This window comes from Micromonas pusilla, assembly GCF_000151265.4.
Source record: "Micromonas pusilla CCMP1545 genomic scaffold MICPUCscaffold_9, whole genome shotgun sequence".
Lineage (NCBI taxonomy): Eukaryota > Viridiplantae > Chlorophyta > Mamiellophyceae > Mamiellales > Mamiellaceae > Micromonas > Micromonas pusilla.
This window is the reverse complement of record NW_003315890.1, coordinates 526,431-546,876: the sequence shown is the minus strand read 5'-3', so window position 1 is coordinate 546,876 and position 20,446 is coordinate 526,431. Positions and strand designations below refer to the sequence as shown.

The window sequence follows — 20,446 nt, the reverse complement described above, 5'->3', positions numbered from 1 at the left end:
GCGCTCGATCTCGGGGACGCGTCCGTCGCGACGCGCGCGCGAGAGAGCCTGGGTTCCGCGCGACGCGTTCGCGGTGGCGCGTGACTCGCGACCGCGGGGCTCGAGACGTCGTCTCGCGAGCTGCCGCGCGCGCGGGGGAGTGTGAAACACCCCCGCGGTCGAGCGCGCGAGAGAACTCACAATCAACTCGGGGCTCATCATGCATCGAACTCTCGCTGGCAGCCGATGATTAGATGAGTCAGCGGCCGGCGTCGATCGATGCGATTTCTTCACGCCGCCGCCGTCCGTCGCGGCTCGCACAAGGTGACGCGCGGGTGCGCCTCCACGACCGAATCAACCCCGCGCACTGCCCTGCCGCCGCGTCGAACACCCCCATCCGTCGTCATGAGCGACACCGCGAGCATCCAGTTCATGATAACCAACGCGATGAAGGCGACGCTCGTGGACGAGCTCGAGTTTCGGCCCGAGGAGGTCGATGTCATGCGCCCGGAGATCGCGAAGGAGCTCATCGAGAAGAAGATGAAACGGCCGTTCGGTTCCAAGCCGATGCCGGAGGCGTGGAAGCGGGACTACGACCCGAACAAAGGCGGCGGCGGCGGCGGCGGCGGCGGGCTGTTCGGGTTCTTGGGACCGGTCGGGGATCTGCTGCGGTCGGTGGTGTACATGTCGATGACCGCGGGCGTCGCGCTCGGCGTCGCGTGCGCCGCGAACGGGACCGTCAGGAAGGGCGTGAAGGGCGTCGTGAAGGACATCAAGCGGACGCTGAAGGGGAAGAAGCGGAAGAAGAAGAAGAATCGGGTGCGATCGAACCGCGGACGCGGGCCGAGCGAGGACGTCTGACGAGATAGAATGAATTATTACAAACCAACACGCGCGGTCTCGTCCCCCGCCTCGCCGCGACGCCGCCATCAGATGACCTTGTTCTTCATCGCGTAAAACAGCCCGAGGAGGACGAACACGTTCCCGGTCGTGAAGTACAGATACCCCGCGACGCCCATCGCGATCGCGCGCTTCCCCGGCTTGACGAGATCCCTCGGCGCGGGCAACGCTCGGTACGTGTCTCGATACGCCGCGAACAAAATCTGCGGCGCGAAGCACAACAACATGAGCTGGTCCCACGCGATCGTTCCCCCCACGGAGACCCCCAAGACGGCGAGGATCCTCACGCGGAAGTCGAACGACGGCAACGGCACGAGCTTCAGCCACGTGTTCAGCCACGGCAGCACCTCGAACGCGCAGATGAACGCGCCGGCGACCATCGACGCCAGCGACGTCAACAGCGTCTTATTCTCGATCGCGCCCATCATGAACGGCCTGCCTTTGTAGTTGACGAGCATGACGCACACGCGCTGCACGGTCTCGACGAGGAACACCACGGTGTTCAGCAGGCTCGGCTTGAACGGCGGGCCTTGCTCCCAGATCGACCGCTGCTCCTCCGTCGCGTTCGCCTTCAACGCGTCGGACACGATCGCGATCGGGGCGTTCTCCGGGAAAAGCGCCTCCTCGCCCGTCGCTCTCCGCACCATCTCAACCGCGTACACCATGCACCCGATGTGAATCACGAGCTGCCCGATCAACGAGAGGAAGTTCGCGGGGTGGAAGATGGACCGCAGCGGTCGAACGGGCGACAGCGTGTGCACCGGCGTCGCGTACGAGAAGGCAAGCGACGCCGCGGTGAGCGCGGAGCCGCTCGCGATCATCTGATTATCGCTCGATCGGATCCCGTCCAGGTACAGCACCGAGAGGGAGTACGCGGAGATGAGGCAGGATAACACGAGGACCTGCTGCATCTGAATCGCGGACACGAGCGTGCAGCGGCCTTGGCGGATGATGTCCACCGCGGAGCGCACGGACGGGATGCGCGACGTGAACGGAGCCGCCATGGACGCGTCTCCGAGCTTCACCTTGGGCGTCTCCATGTCCTCGGCGCCTTCCATCTCCGCCATCATCTGCGCGAACCCGGGCGCGCCCATCGGGCCGCCGTTCTCGCGGCGGCGAATTTCCGCGCGGCGTTTCGTCTCCGCGATCATCCGCTGCGTCGCGGCTTTCATCGCGCTGAACGCCGCCCACTGCTCCCCGGCGGCGGTTCTCCTGTTGACTTCCTCGTCGAACCACTGCTTTTGAAGCGCCTGGAGCTCCACCTGGTCCTTCTTCCGCGCGATCGCTTCCTTCTTCTTCGCCTCCTTCATCTTCGCCGCCTGTTCTTGGACGCGTTTCATCTTCTCTGAGAACGTCTCCGCTTTCGCTTCCGTGGGGACTTCGCTCTTGTTTGTCGTCGCGACGGCGCCCGCGTCGGCGCCCGCGGCGTCCACCTTTTTCGTGTTCGCGGAGCCAAACCCGCTGAGCAACGCGACGCCGACGTGCGCTTGCTTCAGCGCCCCGACGTCGTTCGCGCCGTCGCCGCACATGAACGTGTGCCGGCCTTGTTGTTTCAGACGCTTCAACACGCGCTCTTTATCGTCCGGGGACATCCGCGCGAAGACGACGACGGAGTCGAGGTAGTCCCACAGCCCGCCGTTGCCTCTCCCGACGCCCTTCACGTCCTTCGCGGCGTCGCCGCCGTCGCCGCCGACGGAGAATCCGTCCGCGACCGCGGCGGCGTTCAGCGCCGCCCCGGTGACGCAGAGGCAGTAATCCTTCGCGAGCGCGGGGATGGACCCGTCGGCCGCGTACGGAATCTCGCGGATCGGCTCGTTCGTCGCGTCGTCCGTCTTCGCGCTGACCCAACGCAACGTCGGCGCCGCGCCGTCGCCGTCGTCGCCGCCGCCGCCGCCGCCGCTCGCGACGAGCGTCAACGCGCGCTCTAACCCCCCGGACGCGATGTGCACCTCGTTCGCGACGTGCAGCGCCGTCATCGCGGAATCGCCGGTCGCCATCATCACCGTGTGCGAGGACGCTTTCAGCGCCTTGACGACGTCCGGGGTGTCCGTCCGCACGGGGCACGCGAACGCGAGGAATCCGTCAAATGTGAGTCCGCGCTCCATCTCGTCCCTCGTGAGCGGGCACCGCGGGTCCTTCACTCTGTGCGCTTCGTCCGTCGACAACACGCGATGCGCGAGCGCGATGATGCGGTACCCTTGCTCAGCGAGCTTGCGGTACGCGCGGTCGTACCCCGCGGGTTTCTTCGTCAGCAACGTCGCGACAATCTCCGGGGAGCCTTTCATCAGCACCCACGCCGCCGGCGCGTCGTTGCTGTTTTGCACGACGTTGGCGACCGCGGACATCCGCTGCAGCGCGCTCGAGAAGTGGTTGCGGACGAGAATTTTCACCATGGGCCTCCCCGTCCACGACCGCGTCGGCGGCTTCGGCGGCGGCAGCTTCGCGGCTTTCATCGCCTCGTCCCTCGCCGGGTCCTTCATGTGTTCCGTCGGCACCGCCGTCTGCGACCGCGGGTCGAACCGCCACTTCACGCCTCGAAGCGCCGCCTGCTCGAGCGGATCCCCGAACGTCTTCCCGTCGACTTGGACTAACGAGTGGCACCCGGCGACGACGAGCGACGCCGCCTTGGACGCCTCCGCGCACGGCGTGAGCTCGGAGTATTCCCCGTCCTCGCCCCCAGCCCCAGCCCCGGAGACGGGCGTGACGACGCCGACGGCGACGAGCTGGTCCGACGTCAGCGTCCCGGTCTTGTCGAACAAACACGTGTCCACCTTGCCGCTGATCGGCACGCGGAACGGCTCGGTGCAAAACACCGCGGCTTTCATGAGCGCGAGCAGCGCGGTGTTCACCGCCATCGCCGTCTGCATCGGGAGCTCCGGCGGGACGACGGAGGTCAGGATGAGGATGCAACGCAACACGAGCTCGTACTGCGAGCGTTTGCCGTCCCTCAGGCCGACGACGAAGACGTGCCCGCTCGCGACGCACGCGAAGACGAGGAGGATGAAGAGCAACACGAGCGTCTCCCACGTGTCCCCGGTGACTTGCTCGGAGGAGAACTCCATCATGCGCATCAGTTTCCCTTGCGTCGAGCTGAACCCGGTCTGCAGGACGTAGCACAGGCACCCGCCGTCGGGCGTCTTCGGGAGGTTCGCCGCGACTCCGCCCGTGGGCTGCTCCCCCGTGCTCTGCTGCATCAGCGTCGTGCCGCTGTACAAGACGTTCACCTTGTGCTCGCCGTCGATGTCGAGCGGCTTGGACGGGTCCGACGCGATCGCCTCCGGGCTCAGCGCGTCCTTCATCTGCGGGACGGACTCGCCCGTGAGCGAGGCTTCGTTCACCACCGTGGAGCCGCGCAAGACGAGGCAGTCGCACGGGATCGGCGACTCCGCGCCGCCGGCGACGCGCACGATGGACACGATGTCCCCGGGGACCAGATCCTCGGTGTTTCGGTCCTCCCAGCGGCCGTCGCGTAAGCAGTTCACGCGTCCGGGGGCCTGGCCCATCCCTCGCAGCGTGCGAATGTTCTTGATCTTGCTAAACGCGGTCGTGCCCTCGAACAGAAGCAGCGACGCGGCGGAGAAGATGGCGTACTTCCAGTACTCGTCCATGAGCCACAGGAGCACGGTGAAGACCTGAAACACGGTCACCGGGCCCATCAGCTGTTCTTTGTACACCTGCATGAACGTAGGCAACGGCACGCGTAGGGAGTTGTCGCCGTACCTCGACACGTACGCGGCGACTGCCGCGGGGGTGAGCCCGCGCGTCGGCCGCACGTATGACGACAGCGCGTTCGCGACCGGGGTGAGGACCTCGCGGACTTCGCCGCGCGCCTTCCCGTTCGCGCCGCCGCCGCGTTCCGTCTCCACAAATTCGAATCGCTGGCGTTGGAACGTCGTCCACAGCATCTCTCGCACGCCGCCCGGGGCGTCCGCGTCCGGTATCTCCAGCGCGTTCACGCGTACGATCTCCGCCTTCCCTTGGTGCGGCATCGGCACGAACATGAGGTACGACCCGTCTTTGATCGCGTCGGTTTCTCGGTAATTCATGAACGCGCGAAACTTCACGCTCCAGTGCTGCGCGAAGCACAGCAAGACGTGCGTGGTCGCGATGACGCTGAACACGGCGACGGCGTAAAACTCCGGGAGCCACGCCGCGGGGAGCGTCGGCGGCGTCTCGTACGTGATCTGCTCCTCCGCGTCCGCCGTCGTGGCGTTGACGATCGTCCCGTTCTCGTCCACGAAGACGGTGGACGCGGCCGCGGACGCCGCCGCGGAGGCGGAGGCGGAGGCGTCGTCCTCGCCCTCGTCCGCGTCCAGATCCGCCCACGGGTCGTCCTCCACCGCGGCGCCGCCCCAGTCGTCCACCACCTTGGGCTTCTTCACGTCCGCGGCCTTCGCGGTGAACGCGTCGGGGTCGTAGCCTTTGCTCTTGTGATGCGCGAGCGCGGTCTGGTACGGAACCCCGGACGTCTCGACGCACGATCGCAGGGAGAAAAAGTACAGGAAGACGAACGGGAGGTGGTAGAGCCCGAGGCCGCGGATCTGCGCGCGACGCCGCTGCGCGGTGACCTTGGAGACGTTCGGGGGGTACGTCAGGTGGAGCTTGCCCGCCATCGCGCTCGCGCGAGGTGATGTCCGCCCGAGCGCGAGCCTATTTCCCGCGGATCGATCGCTCGATCGGTCGATCGGCCGCCGCCAGTTCTGCTCGATCAAAAGCGCGAGCGACGCCGACTTTTGATCGAGTCGCCGCCGACGAGGAGGACGTCGCGCGACGGCGTCTTCCGCGATGCGCGACGCGCGATGTCGAGCCTCGCTCGCGCGGTGTCGATCTCGCGCGCGTCTCTCGCGCGCGCGTCGACGCCTGTAGCGCGCTGGCGTGTGTCGCGCGGGCGGCGAGCCTCAGATCTCGTCCGGCCGAAGACCGCGACCGTTCGACGCGCGGCGCGCGACGGCGAGAATCTGGTTTCGAGCGAGCGGCTGACGTGCAGCTGACGTGGGCTCGTCGCTCGCTCGTCATCTTATCGCGCGCGTCGCCTCGCGGACGCGCAGCCCGCCGCCCACGATGGGAATCAAGATCGGATGCAAGAGCGACCTCACCGGCAAGGTCGCGATCGTGACCGGGTGCAACACCGGCATCGGCCTGCAGACGGCGAAGATGCTCGCGGACGCGGGCGCGCGCGTCGTCATGGCGTGCCGATCGAAAGAGCGCGCGAAGGAGGCGAGAGCCGCGGTCGTCGCCGGCGGCGGGACCGCGGAGGTCATGACGTTAGACCTGTCCGACGCGGACAGCATCGCCGCGTTCGCGGCGGCGTTCCTCAAGAAGCACAAGACCCTGGACGTCCTCGTCAACAACGCGGGGCTGAACACCACGGGCGCGTACAAGGGCCCGACGACGACGAAGCAAGGGTACGAGATCTGCATGGGGACGAACTACTTCGGCCACTTCATGCTCACGGCGCTCCTCATGCCGGCGCTGATGGCGGCGGAGAGCGCGCGCGTCGTCGCGCTGTCCTCCGTCACGACGTGGTTCGCGTCGAACAAGTACCACTTCTTCGTCAAGGGCGCGTCGAAGACGAAGGGGAACTACGCGGCGTCGAAGCTCGCGTGCCTCGCGGCGACGATGGAGGCGCAGCGACGGTTGGACGTCGCGTACCCGGACAACGACGTGCGGTTCGTCGCCGCGGACCCGGGGTTCGTCGCGTCCGACGTGTGGAGGAACTATAACGTCGTCTTCCGCACCGTCGCGGGCGCGTTGGCGCTGAACACCGAGGAGGGCGCGATGACGAGCGTGTCGTGCGCGTCTCGGGAGGACATCAAAAAGGGCGCGTTGTACATGCCGTTTTCGATCAAGATGAGCAAGCTGTTCAAGACGTCGAAGAAGCTGGCGTACGACCTCGGGATGCCGTTCCTGACGCGGCCGTTCGCGGGGTTCGGCGCGGACGCGCCGGCGCCGAAGGCGAGGAGTAAGGACGCGACGGAGCAGCTGTGGAAGCTGTCCGTTGACTTTTGCAAGGACAACGGCGTCAAGGGCGGCAACGTGATGCTCGAGATTTGATCTACCAGACTGTAATCGATGGGTCATTCGGCGAAACGTAAACGCCCGCCGCCACGCGTACTCGCGCGCACTCACGCCTCCGCGACCACCTTCCACGGCAAGACTTCGCCCGCATAGAACGGAACGACGACGTCGCCGCCGAACTCGTACGTCTCCGGCACCTGCCAGTCCTCCCTCTTCAACGTCACCGTGCCGGCGTTTCTCTCGACGCCGTAAAAATCCGCCCCCGCGTGCGACGCGAAATGCTCCAACGTATCCAACTTCCCCTCCTTCTCGAACGCCATCGCGTAGAACGGCAGCGCCGCGTGCGCGCTGAAGACCCCGGCGCAGCCGCACGCGCTCTCTTTCGCCCCGCGCGGGTGCGGCGCGCTGTCCGTCCCGAGGAAGAACTTTTTCGAGCCGCTCGTAGCGGCGGCGATCACCGCCGCGCGGTGTTTCTCGCGTTTTAAAATCGGGAGGCAGTACAGGTGCGGCCGGATCCCGCCGACGAGCATCGCGTTCCGGTTTAACAAGATGTGCTGCGGCGTGATCGTCGCCGCGACGTTATCTCCCGCGGCGTTGCAAAAATCCACCGCCTCCGCGGTCGTGATGTGCTCCATGACGATCTTCAGGCGCGGATGCGCCGCGACGACGCCGCCCAAGACTTCATCGAGAAAGACGCGCTCGCGATCGAACATGTCTACGCTCCCGTGCGTGACCTCGCCGTGCACCTCGAGCACGAGCCCCAAGTCCGCCATCGCCTCCAGCGCGGCCGCGCACTTCTTCACGTCCGTGACGCCCGCGTCCGAGTTCGTCGTCGCGCCCGCGGGGTACAGCTTGCATCCGCGCACGAACCCGGACGCGTGCGCCGCCGCGATCTCCTCCGGGGACGTGTTGTCCGTGAGATACAGCGTCATCTGCGGTTCGAAGCCGACGCCGTCGGGGACCGCGGCGAGGATCAGATCGCGGTACTTCCTCGCGTCGTCCACGGTGCGAACCGGCGGGACGAGGTTCGGCATGATCAGCGCTCGCGCGAAGGATCGCGCGGTGAACGGCACCACCGAGGGGATCTTCGCCCCGTCTCGCACGTGGAGATGCCAGTCGTCCGGGGTGGCGATCGTCAGGGTGGTGCCGTCGGGGGACGACGACGACGACGACGACGACGACGACGACGCGGCGACGGCGACGGCGAACGAGCGCGACGCGCGCGGCGCGGGCTTACATCCGCGGCGGAGGAACGTCCGCGCGACCCGCGGGGCCGCGGTGACGACGCGTGCCGCGGCCATCGCGGCGAGCGAGCGGAGTGATTTTTTCCTCTCCGCCGCGCCGGTTGGTTAACAACATCCCGGGGTTGCCGAGGCGAGCAGTCATCGCGCGCGCGCGCGCGCTGTCGTCATGGCGTCACGCGCGTCACGACTCGCTCGCGCGCTGTCGCTGTCGCGGCAGCGCGGCGGCGGGCTCGCGCGGCGCGGCGGCGCGTTGCGCGCGGACGATCGCGTCGGCGTCGGCGGCGTCCACGCGCATCATCAGCATCAACATGGACATCGTCGTCGCGCCTCGTCGCCTCCCTCTTCTTTCTCGTCGTCGTCGCCGCCGCCGTCCTACCTCGGCGGCTCCCCCGTGCTCGCGGACGGGAACGTCAGCATGGAGTGCCCGACGTTCTGCGTCTGGGGCGCGAACACCGCGGTCGGGAAGACGCTCGTGTCCAAGGGGTTGGCCGAAGCCGCCGCGCGCCGCTCGCTGCCGTGCTTTTACCTCAAGCCCGTCCAGACTGGATTCCCGGACGACTCGGACGCGGACTTCGTAGCGAGGGGGCGCACGGCGACGACGATGGGCGCGCACGCCGCCGTCGCCGCGGGCATCGAGCGCGGCGGGACGTCCTCGCCGATCGCGGACGGCAGCGGCGGCGACGGCACGTGGTCGCACACCGAGTTCGCGTGGGCGCGAGCGGTGGGGCCGCATCTCGCCGCGCGCGAGGAGGGCCGCGGCGTCGCCGACTCGGAGGTGCTGCGCGCCGTCACCGCGCAGCTGTCCGAGTTTTCGGACCACGTCGGGAGCGCGCTGCGGCTCTCGTTCACGTCGCTCACGGGCGACGAGCGCCCGAGCGGCGTCGCGCTCGTGGAGACCGCGGGCGGGGTGTGCTCGCCGGCGCCGTCGGGCGCGTTGCAGTGCGACGTCTTGCGACCGCTGCGACTGCCGGCGATCCTCGTGGGGGATCCGAAGCTCGGCGGGATCTCCACGACGATCGCGTCGCTCGAGACGCTCGCCGCGCGCGGGTACGACGTCGTCGCGATCGTCATGAGCGGCAGCGCGTGCGGCAACGTCGACGCGGTGGAGCAGTACGCGAGCGAATTTAATCAGGTGGGAGGCGGGGAGGACGCGCGCGGGATCCCGACGTTCGCGCTCCCGCCCGTGCCGGAGCGGCGGATCGTGGGGGACGTCGTCGGCCACGGGCGCGAGATTTACGAGTGGTTGGACGACGGGCGGGACGTCTTCGACGCGCTTCTGACGCACGCGACGAGTTGGCACAGAGAGCGCGTGCGCAAGATGCGAACGGCGCCCGACGAGGCGTTGCGGACGCTGTGGTGGCCGTTCACGCAGCACGACGCGACGCCGCGGGAAAACGTCACCGTGATCGACTCCCGATGCGGCGAAGACTTCGGCGTGTACTCCCCCGACTCGAACGCGATCGAGCTGCGATTCGACGGCGCCGCGAGCTGGTGGACGCAGGGCGCGAGCAAGGCGGAGCAGACGAGGCTGGTTCGCGCGGCGAGCGCGGCGGCGGGGAGGTACGGGCACGTGATGTTCCCGGAAAACGTTCACGCGCCGGCGCTGGACGCGGCGTCGGAGCTCCTGAAGGGCGCCGGGCGGGATTGGGCGACGAGGGTGTTTTACAGCGACAACGGCTCGACCGCGATGGAGGTGGCGGTGAAGATGGCGATCCGGACGTACTTCGTCAGGAAAGGGTTCATACCGAGCCCGGAGAAGGCGTCGGACGCCGCGGATTTTTTACCCCAAGTCCGCGTCCTCGCGCTCGACGGGTCGTACCACGGCGACACGCTGGGCACGATGGACATGCAAGCGCCGTCGGTGTTCACCGGTCCGCTGCAGACGCCGTGGTATAAACCGCGAGGGATCTTCTTGCGCCCGCCCACGTTGCAGATGCGCGAAGGCCGCTGGGTCGTGATCCAGCCGGAGAGAGGGCCGCTTCCCGGCGGCGGCGGATTAGCCGCGGTGACGACGCACGGCGCGCGCGAGCGCGAAGGTGCGCACTGCGCGAACGTTTGTTTTTCACGCACCTCTCGGTTTCAACAATCAATTGATCGCGTGCGTCCCCTTTCAACTGACCGATGTGTTTCCGCACCACGGCATCGCCCGCAGAGGGCTGGGCGACGCGCGAAGAGGCGTTCGATCACGAGACGCGAGACGAGACCCCGCTCGCGAAGGCGTACCGCGCTGTCGTGGACGCCGCGCTGGACGAGGCGGAGGCGGACGCGAAAGAGAACGGCGCGCCGCCCGTCGCGGCGCTCGTGATGGAGTGCGTGCTCCACGGCGCCGGCGGCATGGACCTGATCGATCCGACGTTCCAACGCGCGACGATCCAGGCGTGCCGCGCGCGCGGGCTCCCCGTCGTCCTCGACGAGGTCTTCGCGGGAATCTGGAGGCTCGGCGCGGAGGGCGCGTGGGAGCTCCTCGGGGAGAAGCCGGACGTGAGCTGCTACGCGAAGCTCTTCACCGGCGGGCTGACGCCGCTCGCGGCGACGGCGACGACGGAGGAAGTTTTCGACGCGTTTCGAGGTCCGACGAAGCAAAACGCGCTGTTGCACGGGCACTCGTACACGGCGTACCCGATCGGCTGCGCGGTGGCCGCGGAGGCGCAGCGGATGTATCGCGACCCTCTGATAAACGACAACCTCGTCGAGATGGGCGGTGGCGACGCTCGCGCGGCGTCCGGCCCCCTCCGCGTCGGCGGCGGTCCGCTCCGCGTCGGCGGCCCCGGCCCGCCTCGGCTCAGGCGCGATTTCCTTACACTGGTCCCCATACGACCCCGTTCGCGTGGTGAACGCCGTTCCTTGAGGACTTAGTCTCCCGACGTTTCTCTCCGCTCACGCCTCGCTTTCGATCCCGACACGCCTCGACGCCTTTCAAATCCCAACTGACGCACCCCTGAACTCCACCCCGACATTCGTCGCTTCGTACGGAACGACCTTCAGACTCAGAGAGCTGTGGGACGAGCACGCGGCGCGCGCGATCAGCGCGCTGCCGTGTGTCAAGGGCGTCACGGTCATCGGGTGCGTGCTCGCGATCGAGCTCGAGGATAGCGTCGGCGGCGGCGGGGGCGGAGGAGGGGGGTACTCGTCCACGGCGGCGCGAGACGTCGTGTTGAGACTCCGCGCGCGGTCGATTCAGGCGCGGCCGCTGGGGAACGTGCTGTACCTGATGTGCGCGCCGACGACGGACCCGGCGCGGTGTTACGATTTGATACGCGAGGTGTGGACCGAGCTGAGCATCGTCGCCGCGGGGGACGACGACGACTGGTAGAGACGTCGGATGGGACGGGAAGGGAAGGGAAGGGACGGGAAGGGACGGGACGGGACGGGACGGGACGGGACGGGACGGGACGGGACGGGACGGGACGGGACCCGCGGGGACGCTCTCGCTTGTGATGAGAAAAAACGCACGACAGACACTGCAGGACGAACAGAAAATTGTCGAACGGAAACGCGCGCGTCTCAGCCACCCGTTTTTTCGGCGGTCGAACGCTAATCTCGGCACTTCAGGGGACGCCCTCCGCGGGTCCGCGGAAGCGCCGCGATGACTCCAGACATGGAGAACCCGCTGCACTCGCTGCCGCATTACGTCACCGGGGAGTACGCGCACAACAAGACGTTCCTCGAGGACAACGAGTACGCGCGCGCGCTCGACTGTTTCGTCAAGGGCGTCGTCGACGTTTTCCTCACGGACCCGAGAGGGAAGATCCTCCTCGGGCACCGCCTCGTGCACCCGCAGCCGGACTGGTGGGTCCTCGGCGGCCGCATGCGCGCCGGGGACACGCCCGCGGAGACCGCGCGAAGGAACGCGATCCGCGAGACGCGGCTGGACATCGCCCCGGAGCGATGGGAGTTCGTCTGCGCGCACACGATGCTGTGGCAGTTTCGCAAGCAAGCGCCGTCGGGGAACGGCACCGCGGACTTTGGCGTCATCATGCACGCGGTCGTGACCGACGAGGAAGTCGCGCGGATGACGATGTGCAACGAGGAGTACGACGGGTACGGGTGGTACACCTCTGAGGAAATTTTAGCGGACGAGAGCAAGCATCCGGTCGTCAGACGTGGGGTGCGCGAGCTCATCCGGAAAGGGATGAAGGAGCGCATTCACGCAGCCGTCGTCTCGGGCGCGGACGACGCGACGATCGCGGCGGCGGTGCGCCAGCTGTACGCGCCGTTAGGGGGTGACGTGGACACCCCGATCGCGACCGGCGAAGCCGCGGGAGGGGGGGAAGCGTGAGAGAGAGGAGTGCGAACACCGCGCGCTGTCTGCGTATCTATACGACGTGAAATCCACGAACGCGCTCGGCGCGCAAAAATGCTAAAAATCGAAAATCGCAATCCATCGCTCCGCCTCGCGCCTCGGCTCGGCTTCATCACTTCTTCGCGCGTTTGCTCGCGCGCGCGGGCGCGGCGGGCGGCGCCTTCGCCTTCATCTTCGCCGCCTTCGTCGCCCCGGGATCGGCCGCGGTGCCGCGACCGCGCGTCGATCTCGGCGCGGGCGCGGCGGGGGGCTCTTTCTCTTTCGCCGCCGGCGCCGGCTTTTTCGGCGCCGCCGCGGGCTTCTTCGCCGGGCTCGCCGGCGGCGGTTTCTTCCCCGCCGCGGGCGTCGCGCGCTTCCTCGCCGGGCTCGCCGGCGGCGCCTCCCCCGCCGCGCCGCCGCCGGCCGCGTCCGCGCCGACGACGTTCGCGCCGGACGCGGCGGCGAGACGACTCCCGAGCCCGCCGCCGCCCAGCCCGCGCTTCCCCGCGCCGCCCCGGCTCAGGCCCAACCCGCCCAATGCGCCCAGGCCGCCCTCTCCCAAGCTCGGGAGCCGCGACGAGCGGATCCCGCCGCCGAGCGTCGGCCGCGCGTTCGATGTCGCGTTCGCGTTCGCGTTCGCGTTCGCGTTCGCCGTCGCCGTCGCCGTCGCCGCCGCCGTCGCGCGCGCGGCGGCGCCTCCGACGCCGCCGCCTCCCTTCGCCTTCGCCGCCGGCGCCGGCGCGGCGGCGGCTTCCGCGGACGCCGCCTTGGCCTTGGCCTTCGCCTTCGCCTCGCTCGCTTCCTGATGCGCGTCTTGCTTGAACAAATCGTTCAGCGCGTCGTAGTTGATCTTGCTCGAAATTTTCTTCGACGAGAGCATCTGCTGCGCCGCCTCCGCGGCGGTGTCCGCGGGCGTCGCGTGCGTGTACTTCTTCCGCTGCTTCTTCTTCTTCCCGTCCGCGTCTTCGCTCCCGGGCGGCGGTTTCGGCGCCGCGGCGAGGATCGCCTCCTTCGCCGCCTGCGTCTCGAGGTAGTCCCGGTTCAGCTCGGACCAGATGACCTTCCGCAGTTTCACCTCCTCCGCGGTGTGGATGAACCCGGCGACCTCGTCGTCGTCGACGTCGGAAAACGTCTCCGGCTCGTCGTTCTCCTCCTCCTCTTCCTCGTTCTCGACGTCGTCCGCACCCTTCGCGCCGCCGCCCGCCGCCGCCGCCGCCGCCCCTCCTCGCGGCGCTCGCGACGGCGGAGGCGGCATGATCTCGTGCGCCTTCATCGGCAGCGGGGTGGCGGCGAAGCGCGCGACGTCGTGCTTGCTGTACTTTTTCAGTCGCGCGATGGCGCTCGAGTCGAAGCACCCGGCGGCGATTAAAAAGTGCAGCTGCGTCTTGTCCGCGCCCGCGACGCGCCCGCCGCCGCCGATCCCTTTCGGGTCTTTCTTCGCCGCGGGGTGCGAAGACGAGAGGTGCTTCCCGGTGACCCACCCGCGCGCGGTGCCGTCTTTTTTTAGCGGCAGGCAGTGTTTGTTCGCGTGCGCCTCCCCGACGAGGTGTTTCAGGAGCTCCACCGCGGCTTCCGCAACCTCGGGGCCGACGCCCTCGGGTTCTTTCTCTCCGTTCTTCTCGCTCGAGGTTCCTTTGCCGGAGACGGACGCTTCCACGATCTCGGTTTTCTTCCCCGCGACTTCCGCGACGTCCGCGACGTTCGCGGCGGCGGCGGCGGCGGCGGCGGCGGAGCTCCCTTTCCCGCTCCTCAACCCCGTCATCACGGCAAACTCACCGAGGTGCGACGTGCGGTCGTTCAGCGCGTTCTCCATCTCCGCCTCGAGCATCGGGTCGCTCCTCGACGCGCCCTTCTTAGGCGGCGGCGGACCGTTCGCGGCTCTCAACGTGGCTTCGATCGCCGCCGCCGTCGCCGAGGCTGTCATTCTTTTCCCCGCGCGCATTCTCGCCCCCCTCAGCGCGAGCGGCAGCGCGCCCGTCGCCGCCGTCTCGGGCGGCGCGGGGAGCGCGAGCAGCTTCTCCGGCGCGGGGAGCGCCTTCGCGGCGGCGTTGAGCTCCTTCTCTCTGCGTTGCTCCGCGGCTTGAAACGCGGGCGGGTCCTCGCCGCCGCGCGACCCTCCGGAGACTCGCGCGTATTCGACGTAGCACATCCGGCACATCCCGTGCGCGAAGTGCGCGGCGCCCTCGTGGTCTTTGTGCACGCACGTCATCGTCTTCGTGGACGCGTCCCCCAGAAGCAGCGTCGCGCCGCTGTCCCCGAGCTGCGCTTGTTCCTTCTCTAAATCTTTCGCCCTCGCGTCAAACTCGTCGATCGAAAGCTGCGCGCTCGGCGTGTTCTCAAACTCGCTCACGCGCTTCCTGAGCGTCGCCTCGCCGACGTGCACGACCGCGACGACGTCGCGCTTGGAGCGCTCGTACCCGTGAAGCAGCGCGGCGACCCACAGCGCGGCGCCGCACACCCCGGACGGCCGCCGCCCCGTCTGCATCCAATCGCGCTTCATCGACGCCACCAGTCTCAACGCCGTGTTCGCCACCGCGTGCATGCGTCGCCCGAGGTTCAACTTATCCGCGAACCTGTGAATGAACAGGCTCGGGTCGATCGGTTTCGAAATCAGCGGGTGCTGCTCGAGTCGAAGGAGCCGGCACAGCTGTAAGAACACCGCGCCGAGGACGTAGACGTTGGTCTGCACCACGTCGCTGAAGTCGATCAACATGTACGGCCGCGACTCTTGTCTGCACACGATGTACAGGCACGCGCCCGCGACTTGCTGCGTGCGGCGGCCGCGGGTGAAGTTCCTCTGCACGGCGAGTTTGTATAACCGATGCGCGGCGCCGGTTATGTCCTCTCGCGGGCGAATTCCCAGTCGATCCGCGACTTGTTGGATCTCGTGCTTGCCCTTGTTTATCGTCTTCTCGTGCGAGTCCACCTGCAGGCCGAAGAGGCGGCCGCCGCGCGTGCCTCGCGACACGCCCTGGCCGATCCCGGTCTCGTTCACGAAGTTGCCGTCGACCTGCGAGGGTTGGTTGGGGGGGAGGACGCGCGGTGAGGAACGACGCGCGGGGTGGGGGGGGCGGGGTCGCGGAGGGGCGAACGCGGGCGGCGGGAGCTTCTGTCGATTTATTCGGTCGCGGAGGGACGCGAGGAATCGCGTCGCGCTCGCACCTGCGTCGCGCCCGTGGCCGTCTTCGTGAACGTCGGATCCGTGGAGAAGACGTTATCGTCGAGAATCTTACCACATTGCGTGCAGCAACTGCGAGAGCGAAGGGGGCGGGACGGTCAGAATCGGTGGTCGCGCGCGAGAATTCATTCGAGCGCGAGGCGGACGAAATGAAATGCACCGCGACGCGCGCGCGACGCGGGCGCGAGCGCGGACGCACGTGAAGCCGTTCGACTCGTTCGTCTCCGCCTCGACCTCCTCCTGGCAATTCGTGCACCACGGGAGCGCGGGCATGACCGCCGCCATCGTGGCAGACGCGCGCTCGCGTGGAGTGCGACGGGGAGCCGTTCGCTCGTGGCTCTTCTTCTCTCTCGCCGGTCCCCGGCCCCCGGACGCCGCGTTCGAGACTCGAGAAGCTGGCTGCTTTGAACCGTGAACAGACCGTCGTCTAACTGTTTGCTCTGTGACGATTTTCCGTACACTAGTACGGGTCCCGGCGCTTTCGGACTCACCTTGACTTTTTTCACCGTCAGCAATTGTCTCGCACTTCGCTCTCGCGCCGCCGCCGCCTTCGTCGACGACGCGCCCGTGAAACGCGCACGATGAGCGAACAAGTCATCGTCATCGGCGGCGGCCTCGCGGGCCTGTCCGCCGCGCACACCGTCCTCGAGCACGGCGGCCGCGTCCTTCTCCTGGATAAGTCCCCGTTCCTCGGAGGCAACAGCACGAAGGCGACGTCCGGCATCAACGGCGCGCTGACGAAGACGCAAGCCGCGAAAGGGATTCAAGACTCCGCGGACAAGTTCGAGCAGGACTGCTTGAAAGGCGCCGCGGGGGTCGGGCACACGACCCCGCCCGCGCACACGGTGCCGCTCGCGAAGGCGCGTCGATCGTCCGCCGCCGCGTCGCGATATTTAATTGTTACCCTCTCGCGAGGGCTTTCTCCCGAAACGTCGCCGACGAGATCCGTCCCTCTCCTCTCCCCCTCGCGTCGCGCTCGCCTCAGGTTCTCGCGCAAGGAAGCGGCAGTTCCGTGGACTGGCTCCAGGACAAGTTCAAGCTCGACCTGTCGCTCGTCTCCCAGCTCGGTGCGCGAAACGCCCCTTGCGCCCCTCGCCCTCCCTCGAACCCTCGAAATCCGACGACGCTTTTTCACACGCGCTCGCTTCTCTGGTTCGAAAAAAAGGATAAAACGCGCGACAGGAACGATCTGGAGACTTACGACCCCAAACGAACGAACCCTAACGCATTCTCCCCGTTCGTTACCCCCTTCCCCACCCCAGGCGGCCACTCCTACCCCCGCACGCACCGAGGCAAAGAGCGCTTCCCCGGGTTCACGATCACCTACGCGCTCATGGAGGCGCTCGAGAAGGTGATGGAGGACACCGACGGCGAGCTCGCGAAGATCGTCACGAAAGCCGAGGCGAAGAAGCTCCTCACGGACGCCCACGGCGCGGTCGTCGGCGTGGAGTACGTCAAGGGCGGGGAGACGCACAAGGCGATGGGTCCGGTCGTCATCGCGACGGGCGGGTACGGCGCGGACTACACCGGGTCGTCTCTCCTCGCGCGTCACCGCCCCGAGCTCCAATCGTTGCCGACGACGAACGGCGATCACTGCACCGGGGACGGGATCAAGATGGCGGAAGCGATCGGCGCCGGCACGGTGGACATGACGTCCGTGCAGGTGCACCCGACCGGTCTCGTGAACCCGTCCGAGCCGGAAGCGAAGGTGAAGTTTCTCGCGGCGGAGGCGCTGAGAGGCGTCGGCGGCGTCCTCCTCGACGGAAACGGCAAGCGCTTCTGCGACGAGCTCGGCCGGCGCGATTACGTCTCCGGGGAGATGAACAAGGGGAAAGGCCCGTTCAGGTTAATCTTGAACGGCAAGGCGTCCAAGGAGATCGAGTGGCACTGCAAGCACTACGTCGGCCGCGGGATCATGAAGCGCTTCAACTCTGGCGAAGAAGTCGCGAGGGAGATTGGCGTCTCCCCGTCCACGCTCGCGCAGACGTTCGCGGACTACAACCGCGCCGCGCAGACGCAGTCGTGCCCGTACGGGAAGAAGTTCTTCCACAACCTCCCCCTGGAGATGAACGACACCACGTTCCACGTCGCGATCGTGACCACGGTGGTGCACTACACCATGGGCGGCCTCGCCATCAACGCGGAGTCGCAAGTCGTGAACGACCGCGGCATCCCCGTGGTCGGTCTGTACGCCGCCGGGGAGGTCGCGGGCGGGATCCACGGCAGGAACCGTCTCGGCGGGAACTCGCTCCTGGACTGCGTCGTCTTCGGCCGCGTCGCGGGCGACTCCGTGTCCAAGCACCTCTTGTCGTCCGCTCTGAAGACGCTTCGAGCGGGCGGGCCGCTGTCCACGGACGCCGCTCTGAACCGCGTGTCGAACATCCACGCGCACGTGAACCCTAACATGCGCATCGCGGTCGAGCCCATGGAGGGTGGGAAGCAGGGCGTGCACATCAACGTCCAGCTCGACGCGGCCGGAGGCGGCGGCGGCGGCGGCGGCGCGATGTTCTCGCCCCCCGCGGCCGCCGTCGACCACGGCGCCGCGCGACCGGCGCCGCCTCCGATGGCTGCGAAAGCTCCAGCCCCCGGCGGCGGCGGCGGCGCGAGGACGTTCACCGAGGACGAGATCACGAAGCACAACGCGGAGGGCGACTGCTGGTGCATCATCGAGGGCAAGGTGTACGACCTCACGAGTTTCTTGCCCGACCACCCGGGCGGGAAGAAGGCCATCATGCTCTTCGCGGGGAAAGACGCGACAGAGGAGTTTAACATGCTGCACCCGCCGAACGTGATCAAGAAGTACCTTCCCCCGGAAGCGCTTCTTGGGACCGTGGCGTGAGTGGTATGATGACGCGCGCGATATCACGCGCGGGGGGGCGGGGGGCGAGGGAGTGAGCGGAACATTGATTGATTTGATACGGACGACGACCGACGATGACGAAATCGCGATGATTTCGCACTGTACACGACGATTTAATACGACTCGTCTAAACGTCACACGCTTCGTGTACTATCACCCCGCGCGCGCGTTCGCGCTCGTTTTCTTCTTGCTTATTTTGTTACCACAAAGTGTGCGCCTCGGCAACCGACGACATCGCGTCGATCACCGCGAGCGCAGACTTTAAAAAATGAATGAACTACAACATACGCGCGCGCCTCATTTTCCACCCCGCCGACGCTCAGTTCTGATACTTATCCATCCGAACCGTGAGGACCCTTCCCTCGTACTCCGCGCCGTTCATCTTCTCGATCGCGCTCGTCGCGTCCTCCTCCGTCTGAAACCGCACGGTGCCGTACCCGCGCGACCTCCCCGTCTCGTCCACGGCGACGTGCGCGCGCGCGATGGACCCGACGCTAGCGAACGTCGCCTTCAGCTCCTCCCACGTCGTCGAGAACGGCAGATTTAACACCACGACGCGCTTGTTGTTCCCCGGTCCGAAGTCCCCCAACGGACCCGCCGCCGGCGAGAGCGACGGCGCGCCTCCCGCGCCCGTCGCGTCCGTCCACGGCGTCCCGCCGCGCGCTCCGGGCGGACCCCCCGCGCCGCCGCCGCCGCCGTCCCACGGCGGCGCGCCCCACGGCGGCGGGTACGCGCCCGGGGCTCCGTAACCGTACCCCGGAGCTCCGAACGGCGGGGATACGCCCGGGGGGAACCCCATCCCCGGGCCGTACGCGCCGTTCCATCCGGGGGGGACGCCCGGGGGCATCATCAAGCCGCCGGGGCTGGGCACGCCGCCGCGCGCGTTCGCGCCGTACGGCATTCGCTGCCGATACGAGTTCCTCGGCAGCGCACCCTGGACGAACGCGCCGTTCGGGCCGGTGACCTGCGGACGGGAGAGGGGAGACGAGAGGCGTCAGGGAGGGGGGAGACGAGCGCGCGCGACGCGGGCGAGCGCGCGCGACGCGGGCGAGCGCGCGGATCGAAGGAAAAAAACGCTTTCTGGATATGAAACCTTCACGCGGGGTGACGACTCACGTGCACGGCTTTGTATCGCCCGTCGCCGATCTCCTGGAGCGTGAACTCCACGGGCTCTTCGTCTCGTAAGCTCCGGAACCCCTCTGAGTAGATGTCCGACTGGTGCACGAAGATGTCGCCCTGACCGTCTTCGCGCGTGATGAACCCTGAGGCGAGGATAGCGCACGGGACGGGTCAGAAAGACGAAAGACGCGGGGGTGGCTGGTTTTCTTGGAGAGGTGGAGCGAGCCGAGCGCCGCGAAGAACGCGCGCGCGCGCGCGGAAACGTCGAAGACGCGCGGCGGTGTCGCGAAAGGATGCGCGATGCGCGTTTTCCGCGAGTTCGAGTCGATTCGCGTCGCGGCGGGCGGCGATACGCGCGCGCGCGCGGTGCGTCGATTTCGATGAGAAGAGATACGAAAGATACGCGGCACTGGAACGCACCGAAGCCTTTCGCGACGTTGAACCAGTTCACGGTCCCGGACATCTTCACCCCATCGCTCGGCGCCGCGGGAGGCGATGGCGGCGACGACTCCTTCACCTCCTCCGGGGCATCGTCCGCGACGGTCGTCGCCTCCGGTTCCTCTCTCTCCTCCTCCGCCATCGCGCGCGCCGGCGGAATGTCGAGCCCGAGACGAGCGAGCGACCGAGAGCGTTTGCGAAAATCCCGATGCCCTGAGCGCCTCTTGATCGTTTTGTATGGGCATTTAGTCGGACATTTATTTTAGTCGGACGCGGGAAATGCAGGTAAATGCAACCGGCCACAAAAATTAAAAAGATCTGAAAAAGATCAGTAACAAACACCTGTAATAACAAACCGTTAAAACAGCGGTTACCACTGCCCCGTCGGATCTGGATGCCACGCGGCAGCTCGGAACAATATTGGAACC

General features: G+C 67.5%; 9 protein-coding genes across 9 annotated transcripts; 5 read left to right on the top strand and 4 right to left on the bottom strand.

The window, feature by feature from the left end:
• Positions 1-384: 384 nt before the first annotated feature.
• Positions 385-840, top strand: MICPUCDRAFT_70766 (uncharacterized protein; the record flags this gene model as incomplete). The annotated part of the gene is made up of 1 exon (XM_003061177.1): positions 385-840. The coding sequence occupies one exon, from the start codon at positions 385-387 to the stop codon at positions 838-840; it is 456 nt and encodes a 151-aa protein (XP_003061223.1).
• On the bottom strand, positions 832-5,140 carry MICPUCDRAFT_28325 (p-type ATPase superfamily). The gene is made up of 5 exons (XM_003060910.1): positions 3,375-5,140; positions 2,592-3,302; positions 2,211-2,534; positions 1,524-1,922; positions 832-1,484 (listed from the first exon to the last, which is right to left on the bottom strand). Exons 1-5 carry the CDS (start codon positions 4,923-4,925, stop codon positions 909-911), a joined length of 3,561 nt encoding a protein of 1,186 aa, XP_003060956.1. The 5' UTR covers positions 4,926-5,140; the 3' UTR covers positions 832-908.
• Positions 5,141-5,957: 817 nt separating this feature from the next.
• Positions 5,958-6,714, top strand: MICPUCDRAFT_63405 (uncharacterized protein; the record flags this gene model as incomplete). Its single annotated transcript, XM_003061176.1, is given in 4 exon segments — positions 5,958-6,353; positions 6,376-6,522; positions 6,524-6,660; positions 6,667-6,714. Coding segments are annotated over 3 exon segments (660 nt in total). The 3' UTR covers positions 6,641-6,660; positions 6,667-6,714.
• Positions 6,715-6,912: 198 nt separating this feature from the next.
• Positions 6,913-8,198, bottom strand: MICPUCDRAFT_34985 (uncharacterized protein; the record flags this gene model as incomplete). Its single annotated transcript, XM_003060909.1, has 1 exon — positions 6,913-8,198. One exon carries the CDS (start codon positions 8,196-8,198, stop codon positions 7,005-7,007), a length of 1,194 nt encoding a protein of 397 aa, XP_003060955.1. The 3' UTR covers positions 6,913-7,004.
• A 113-nt stretch (positions 8,199-8,311) lies between these two features.
• Positions 8,312-11,454, top strand: MICPUCDRAFT_34980 (uncharacterized protein; the record flags this gene model as incomplete). Its single annotated transcript, XM_003061175.1, has 3 exons — positions 8,312-10,146; positions 10,296-10,861; positions 11,127-11,454. Exons 1-3 carry the CDS (start codon positions 8,557-8,559, stop codon positions 11,452-11,454), a joined length of 2,484 nt encoding a protein of 827 aa, XP_003061221.1. The 5' UTR covers positions 8,312-8,556.
• A 273-nt stretch (positions 11,455-11,727) lies between these two features.
• MICPUCDRAFT_63401 (uncharacterized protein) lies at positions 11,728-12,420 on the top strand (the record flags this gene model as incomplete). Its single annotated transcript, XM_003061174.1, is given in 4 exon segments — positions 11,728-12,140; positions 12,142-12,149; positions 12,151-12,152; positions 12,154-12,420. Coding segments are annotated over 4 exon segments (690 nt in total).
• A 30-nt stretch (positions 12,421-12,450) lies between these two features.
• On the bottom strand, positions 12,451-15,886 carry MICPUCDRAFT_48092 (uncharacterized protein; the record flags this gene model as incomplete). The annotated part of the gene is made up of 3 exons (XM_003060908.1): positions 12,451-15,433; positions 15,586-15,673; positions 15,801-15,886. 3 exons carry the CDS (start codon positions 15,884-15,886, stop codon positions 12,557-12,559), a joined length of 3,051 nt encoding a protein of 1,016 aa, XP_003060954.1. The 3' UTR covers positions 12,451-12,556.
• A 296-nt stretch (positions 15,887-16,182) lies between these two features.
• Positions 16,183-18,440, top strand: MICPUCDRAFT_63395 (uncharacterized protein; the record flags this gene model as incomplete). Its single annotated transcript, XM_003061173.1, has 3 exons — positions 16,183-16,461; positions 16,587-16,668; positions 16,864-18,440. The coding sequence occupies 3 exons, from the start codon at positions 16,183-16,185 to the stop codon at positions 18,438-18,440; spliced, it is 1,938 nt and encodes a 645-aa protein (XP_003061219.1).
• A 340-nt stretch (positions 18,441-18,780) lies between these two features.
• Positions 18,781-20,160, bottom strand: MICPUCDRAFT_60730 (cold-shock protein with RNA binding domain; the record flags this gene model as incomplete). The annotated part of the gene is made up of 3 exons (XM_003060907.1): positions 18,781-19,425; positions 19,578-19,723; positions 20,001-20,160. 3 exons carry the CDS (start codon positions 20,158-20,160, stop codon positions 18,781-18,783), a joined length of 951 nt encoding a protein of 316 aa, XP_003060953.1.
• Between the last annotated feature and the right edge of the window lie 286 nt (positions 20,161-20,446).